The 7,714-nt window shown below is 34.3% G+C and overlaps 1 protein-coding gene across 6 annotated transcripts in view; it reads left to right on the forward strand.

The window, feature by feature from the left end:
* The window catches only part of LOC108748770 (matrix metalloproteinase-14), a 27,898-nt gene that overhangs the window by 13,557 nt on the left and 6,627 nt on the right, over positions 1-7,714 (forward strand). For all 6 annotated transcript variants that reach the window (XR_001939321.1, XM_018487108.1, XM_018487107.1 and 3 more), the window contains 6 exons: positions 1,931-2,038; positions 4,701-4,855; positions 4,978-5,280; positions 5,376-5,514; positions 5,612-5,748; positions 6,012-6,332. Coding sequence is in view for 5 of the 6 variants with exons in the window: in XM_018487108.1 (XP_018342610.1) it covers positions 1,931-2,038; positions 4,701-4,855; positions 4,978-5,280; positions 5,376-5,514; positions 5,612-5,748; positions 6,012-6,332 (1,163 nt within the window). In the remaining variant the exon portion in view is untranslated. The remainder of the gene's footprint in view (positions 1-1,930; positions 2,039-4,700; positions 4,856-4,977; positions 5,281-5,375; positions 5,515-5,611; positions 5,749-6,011; positions 6,333-7,714) is intronic.

Consider the following 7,714-nt stretch of genomic DNA (forward strand, 5'->3'; position numbering starts at 1 on the left):
GATTGAAATGGATTGAAATGGATTTAGATTTTCAGAAGTACACATTCACGAACGTTAAACTGAATCCTTTTCAATCTCAATGTATTTTTATTCATTTATAAAAATTGCACGAAGTACATTTCTTGCCTTTTAATCTAAAAAAAATTTCAATTTTTTGAGTGCATTGAGAATATTGCTAAATTCGAAATTCTGAATATGAAACACAGTTTTTTAATCCGATTGAATCTTAAAAAAAAGTAAAACCATAAATGCTACTGAAATACGTATTCGGATGATTCAAATGGCTTAAAATTTCAATCCATTTTAATCCATTCTCATTTATTGGATACTCAGATGTGATTGTGTACTTGAGTTTTTATCTTAATATTATCAAGTTCTAACAAATAATAGTGATTCATGCGGAAAATTACAGAGAATCAATTTGCTCAATGCTGCACGCGTATGATTTAAAAAAAAGGACAAAGCAAAGGAAAAAAAAAAATAAAATTTTATGTGTTCCTCTATGTTTATGTACATGAAGAGATACGTAAAATGTCAAGCCGCTTGAGGAACGATAACAGCGGTCCCCTGTCGGTGCCTCCCCTGTCGATTTAAACTATTAATGATAATGAATAGTGATGATTCAGGGATTCGGTGAAACTCAACCTGACGCTTCAATCAATGAGTCATATCACTGTGGTATCTTATTATTAGTGTAATGGCCCTGTCTCGCAAATAATAATTTTGAAAAATACGTAACAAGTTTTAAAGTCGTAAAAAGTTGTCTTGCAATCATGATTAATAACTACACGGGCACTCTTCCTCATAGCGTCAAATTAATGCAAATAAATAAATATAGGAATCATATAAAAAAGTTACTCGAAGAAATAATGGAAAAGATCAACAAGCAAGCTTCGTCGGTCATTATAGTGTGATGCTATACACGAGAGTCCATGAATAGGGCGAAACAGTAGAATTCAGTGAAGTAATAGAATCCAATAAAAACCGAAGGTGAACGGAAGAGTGATCTAACTGTAAAATTGTAGGCCATCGGTGGCGGCATTATTCGAGATGAAGCGTGTTTATCGGCCATAATCTGCGTCGTTAACGCATTTGCTGATGAACGTAACCCTCAAAAAGAAATGCAATGAAAATGTATACACAAATCATATGACTTTTACTTAAATTTTGATTATTATTTTTTTGTCTAACTGTTATGACGACTGTTATTACTGATTCGGGCGTGTTTATCGCAACAAGATCTTTTCCATGTTAAAGAAAAGAGAGGAAATTTGATAAACAATATTAAATTTGATGAAATACAAACAGTACATTAATAGAAACTACTGAAATGAAAAGTACAATAATTAAAATTGAAATTTTCAGAATTATTTTTTTGTCATACAAAATATACCATGAAATTCTCGCAAGATTGAAACAATACAATACAATTTTTATTTGCATCGTTGCCGGTGTGCTCCGGCAACCTTTGCACGCCGGCAACGATGAATCTGTAAATGTCGAATCGCGTGACCGCGTTGGAAAGTAGTGGTAGCGTATGCACAGGTACTCCCGCATACTACATTATGTACTATATTACACATGCACTACTGTATATTATACATGCATGAGAAATTAATACATGCACAGGGTGCGAGAAATATACACGCGTATACGCGTGCGCGTATAAAAGGGCACGGATGTACACCCTCCGCTTCGCGCATCGACATTGTTAAACTGTACTCTAACAATCAATATACGCGAAAATCGGTACATGCACAATAATTATTTTTATCACGCGATTATACTTAAAGAATGATAAGAGGCAATAAAATGCAAGGTATCGATTTTTGTGAAGACCATTTTCCGTATCCTCGATTTTACAAGAATAAATAATTTTACGACAATAAATAATAATTCATAAATTTATCTGGATATTTTTTTATTACAGGTGAATTAAATGAGGAGACTGCTAAGCTTATGGCTACACCAAGATGCGGTGTTAAAGATAAAGTTGGACCAGCTGCCGATGGAAGATCGAAGAGATACGCTCTTCAAGGTGAGTAAAGTAGTCGGTGTATAAAACTTTTTAATCGAAATAGATTTCACCACTTTGCGCGACTAATCGATAATTGACAAATTGAAGAAAGTTTAATGCAATCGAGAGTGTAAACGTAACCGCGAGACGTGACACAACTTTTTTTTTGATCGATCGCGATTGATTATCTAATCGCGACGCGGGCATTCTCTATCTCGAAACTCGAAGAAAATCTATAACGTAAAATATAATGTCGTAAAACAACGACATTAAAATTGGGTACGTTAACACATAGATCACACATCAGCGATCCACGCGAAAAACGTACTAATAATAAAATAATAAAGGAACACGTATGGGGTTTGTTCCATTTGGCGCTGGCAACACTCGCAAGCATTACTTGTTTAACGTTTAATAAACAACAAGAATGAAATGATTCCATGAACGTTGCGAGAGTCAAGTGGAACGCATTCATAGTAATATGTAAATATAGATTATTTAGTACATTACAGTCTTTTACGATGACTTTTACGATGAATCACGCCATTTCGACTTCCCGTTGTCTCGTTACTGCTACGTGGTATAGTCAGAGTGATATAGAGTCAGTCACCTTAAACGGGTCACGAGGATCTATATCGCGATAACAGTCTATCGGATGTGCTAAATGCATTTTAAATCAGCTACATGAATTCGCTCGAATCAACTGTTGCATTTCGCATCCACTATGCAATTTAACGATAAAGCTACGATTGGTTAATGAATCGACGAGATTCTCTTTCGATAAGAAGAATACTTTGTCAAATTTTGAAAACTCTTTGTATTTAAATAGATAATAATGTTTTTGTATTCAATTAATCTGTCTCTTTGTATTCAATTAGTATATCTTTTTCATTGTCAGATATATATTTATAAATTATCGTGTTATATACAGGATACTAGCATAGATTTTCTAAAGAAACATTCTCTTATTTCTCAAAAATTAATTGCTGCGTTTTATTAACACTAACAAAAATGTGATCTGTTTAGATGATTAAAGAAGTAAAAACTCATAATTTATATATCTGTGGCTTGTTTCTATACAAAATCATTTAAAAATGAATTCTACAAATATGAAAATAAAATTCTTACAAATTTTTTTTTGCAAATTACATAGCTTAAACAATAGTAGTTATATTATTGATAATATATTTACATATCTTTTTACATATTTTCATTTTTTTTTTATCAGTTTTATTTTTTCTTTCTATTTTTTTCACGGTTTTAAATTCAAAATCGGAGTGCAGCGTAAAATGGCACACCTGTCTGAGACAAACCATAAGCTCACTTAATCTTTATAGTATTGCGTTATAGTGTCAAATAGTCTTTATCAGCAGCTGAAGGCAATTGCATATTTATGGAAAAATTTAAAAAAAAAAAAAAAACTAGCGTTACACGTTTGCATCTTGCAAAACAGTACAAAGTACGCATATAAATCAATAAAAATCGTTTTATATAAATGAAAAGATTCTAGAAAATCTTATATATTGACTCATAGGTATATTTTACAGACGACTTCAGTAAAAATAAAAGAATAGGAATATGTGATATTACTGCCTATTGTGTCAGTTTTGGAGCCTATTTTGTCAAGCGTTCTTTTTGCTTATCTTACGAAAAAATTATTGCAAAATTGCAAACAGTATTACAAAAACTGCTATGTTCTCTTTACTAGAAGACACTTTCTAGTGTTTTTATACTTATGTTTCTAAAGCGGTGTTATTTTAGCTTTTGTTTAAGAAATATCACCCTGCGAAATATTTGAAAACAGAATGATATGTCGATAATATATATACATTTGTTTCACTTATTTGTTTAATTTATTGTTCAGAACGCAGCAATAAAAAATAGACTTCTTGATTCATTGATTCGTATATGAATGTTCTAATTGTTTTGTCGCATTGAAAATAAAAAAGACTCCCGACAAAGACATTCTTATGCACAACTATCGACAGAATAATAAAGCGATCGCAGCTTCACACGGGCTAACCGTGACTTTGAACCCAAGCACGTGCGTTTCATGTTTCAGTGAACTCTTGGTGCTAAGTTCGGCCATGCGTGCATCCTACGGAATGTCAGTTGCACACAGTCGAAATTTAACTCAATGATAATCAAATATAACTTGTGTGCTACATTCTTTCATTTTATCCTTTCATAGATCTCGCGTAACGACGAGCAGATCGTTGCGTAAGAGTCATACGAGATGCGCGATATAATTATAATATACGCGCAACTGTTGCATAAAGCGTAATTCTGTAACCGTAATGAGCAGATAACACGCAAGCCGCGATTTTTATTCTTACGAGTAATAAACAATTTACGCACCACAATACAATAAGGACGTAACACAGCTAGATATACTTATATATAACAGATTCACAGCATCGGAACAATATAAATATATATATATTGAATCATCGCGCATGTATCGCAAGTGGATTCCTACAATATAGACTCGTGTTGTGGTGCATCGGTTGGTGCGTAACGGATGTGCATACGTTAATAGCCACGGAAAACGAATTAACGGTCTTAACGTGTGTGTGTGTGTGTGTGCGGATAAACGAGAAATCCATCGCAATATTTTTAAACAAAGCAAATATTCTCTCTCGCGCTTCTCCACGCGTCTCATATATAAAATGCTTTACCGTAGGGTCCAGATGGCGTACGAAGAACCTAACGTACAAAATTAGCAAGTACCCAACTGGTCTCAACAAACAGGAAGTGGAAAAGGAAATAGCGAACGCGTTCTCTGTTTGGACAGGTGAAACTGATCTGACATTTACCCGCAAGACAGGACACGACAATGTAAGACCCGTATAATCAAGATATACGTATGCTTATGTGACGCAGGTCGATTGTTAAAAATTAAAGAGACAAAAATATTAATTATATATTAGAGTAGTGCTAAAGAAAAGTAATTCGTTTAGGTTCACATCGAGATCAGATTCGAAGTAGGTGAGCACGGCGACGGTGATCCTTTCGATGGACCTGGTGGCACCTTGGCACACGCATACTTTCCCGTATACGGCGGTGATGCTCACTTTGACGACTCTGAACGATGGACCATCAGAAGCTATCGCGGTACCAATCTCTTTCAAGTTGCGGCTCATGAATTCGGGCACTCGCTCGGTTTAAGTCACAGTGACGTGAAAAGTGCCCTGATGGCACCTTTTTACCGTGGCTACGATCCACATTTTACTCTAGATCAAGATGATGTTAGCGCGATTCAGGTAACGTCCGAAAGAGTGAAACTTTCTATTACACCGGTTACATTCGTGATCTTAGATGTAGCGTGTCTCGAGTAGTTAATACTAAATCATTTCAGGCTCTATATGGCACGAAAACTAAATCGCCACGAGGATCGCGACCTCCGCCGTCTGCCGAAGAAGATCCTGAATTGTGTAAAGATCCAAAGATCGATGCAATGTTCAATACGAAAGACGGCGAGATAATTGCGTTCAAGGGTACGTACACTTCGGAGTTGTAATCTTCCATTAGTATTTGGATTCTGCCAAAGATGACAAAGCAAGAATACTGAAGCTATTATTATGAAACTTTCAGGAAAACATTATTGGAAATTAACAGACGACGGTGTGGCTAGCGGTTATCCTAGACGTATTAGTAGCACATGGAAGGAGCTTCCGTCAAATATAGACGCTGCATTTACATACAGGAATGGCAAAACTTACTTCTTCAAGGTAATCGTTCACTTGAACAAATGAGCAAAATCCAAAATTGATTTGGTTCCTTTTACTTTATACTGTAGGCCAGTATTTATTCCTGTACTAAACTGTACTAAAACTTTCTTTCTCGCTTTCGTCAAATATCAAACATATACCTATTCCATTTTATGTTCTAAAAGTATACACTGGTTCAGCTATAGAAAACAGATCTTATGTCGACATTGATCAATATGCAGATTTTATTCACTATAATTGACACTGCAATTATTTTACTTTAGGGCACGCAATACTGGAGGTACATTAATACGACCATGGACGGTGACTACCCGAAGGAAATTAGCGATGGTTTTACTGGCATTCCTGATAACATCGATGCGGCTACCGTATGGACTGGAAATGGCAAGATTTATTTCTACAAGGGTACAAAATTCTGGCGCTTCGATCCAGCGTCGAAGCCACCAGTGAGAAGTAGCTATCCTAAACTTATCCAAAATTGGGAAGGCATACCGAATCACATCAACGCGGCAGTAACATATAAGGGCTATACATATTTCTTCCAAGATAACGCCTACTATCGATTCAACGACCGATTGTTCAAGGTAAGCACGAGTTAGTTTTTAAATTAATTTTTTGTTCGCAGCAACACTGCATATAGCAATATGATAGGAAAATAACACCAGCGCAGTGGAGCTTGTAATGTTACATAATAACACGCGCGTTCTTGATCTCTGTCTCGTGTTACGTCCCAAATTACGGAACATATCGTTACATATACTCTTTAAGTTTTTTGAAGTGGAATCTCAATCTCAAGAGTAAATTAAGCCAGTTTTTGAAACAGATTCAATTTGCAATCTTTAAAAGTGAGATTTCACTCTTCATAGTGAAATTCACTCCAAAGATGACTCTACACGATCAATAATACTGTCAGTATTAATAAATACTGACAATATTATTGATGGATTGATATAAATCTGGATTTTAATTCTCGAGCATCATCTTTATTAGGATCCATATCACAATATATTACAATGCAATAGATAAATGTACGTAAAACTAAAGTAAAATATACTGTCAATAATACTGTTCGTATAAAATTATAAAAATATTGATACATATCTGTCAGCATTATTGATTCAATATTACTGATCAATATTATTGACCGTGTAGAGTCACTTTTAAAGTTTTAGAAAGTGGATTTTTATGTTACGAGCAAAATTCGCATAGTGGGCAATGTCCGAGTTGCCTGCTATACAATGTAGACATTGCCTGGGCCGTGAATAGAAAAAAAGCTATTCTTAAATCAACCATAATATACTCATATGTAAGTAAAAATATTGTAATCTTGCTTCAAAGATATTAATTTTGATTTAATTAAATTTCTTTTGATGCAAGTATTATTTTAATTCAAGACTTGCTCAATTAAAAATCTTATATCAATATAAATTCAATCAAACCAAGACTAAAATCTTTAAAGCAAGATTACAATATTTTCGCTTATATAATATGAGTATATTATGATTGATTTAAGAATAGTCTTTTTTCTGTGTGTCATTGTCCAATACCCCAAAAAAAAGTATTCTGCCATTTAGCGGTTCCGTGTTAATGTCAGAGAATTTTCCATTTATATATGACCTCAAGAAGATGCTCTACAAAGTAAAGGAATTTTGTATAACCATAAAGTACTGGATTTAGGATTGCAATCCTCTCAATACTAGAAAGGTGTCATGCACGCGTACTACGCGCAGCACGTAAATGACAAACTTCTAACAAATAAGCGTGCCGCTAGTATTTTGTATATCCTCTTATTTCAAAAGGCTATTTGAGTTATTATAATAGAATTTTCTATAGAGGAATTTATTTTTGATCATTTTTATAGATGAATACGTGTTATAAATACACGCACCCGATTAATATACTCGTAAGATTAATGTAAGATTTTTTTGCTTAGAAGAAATACTAAGAGGAATTCCCCGCTTATCGG

Source organism: Trachymyrmex septentrionalis, unplaced genomic scaffold (genome assembly GCF_001594115.1).
Source record: "Trachymyrmex septentrionalis isolate Tsep2-gDNA-1 unplaced genomic scaffold, Tsep1.0 scaffold24, whole genome shotgun sequence".
Classification (NCBI taxonomy): domain Eukaryota; kingdom Metazoa; phylum Arthropoda; class Insecta; order Hymenoptera; family Formicidae; genus Trachymyrmex; species Trachymyrmex septentrionalis.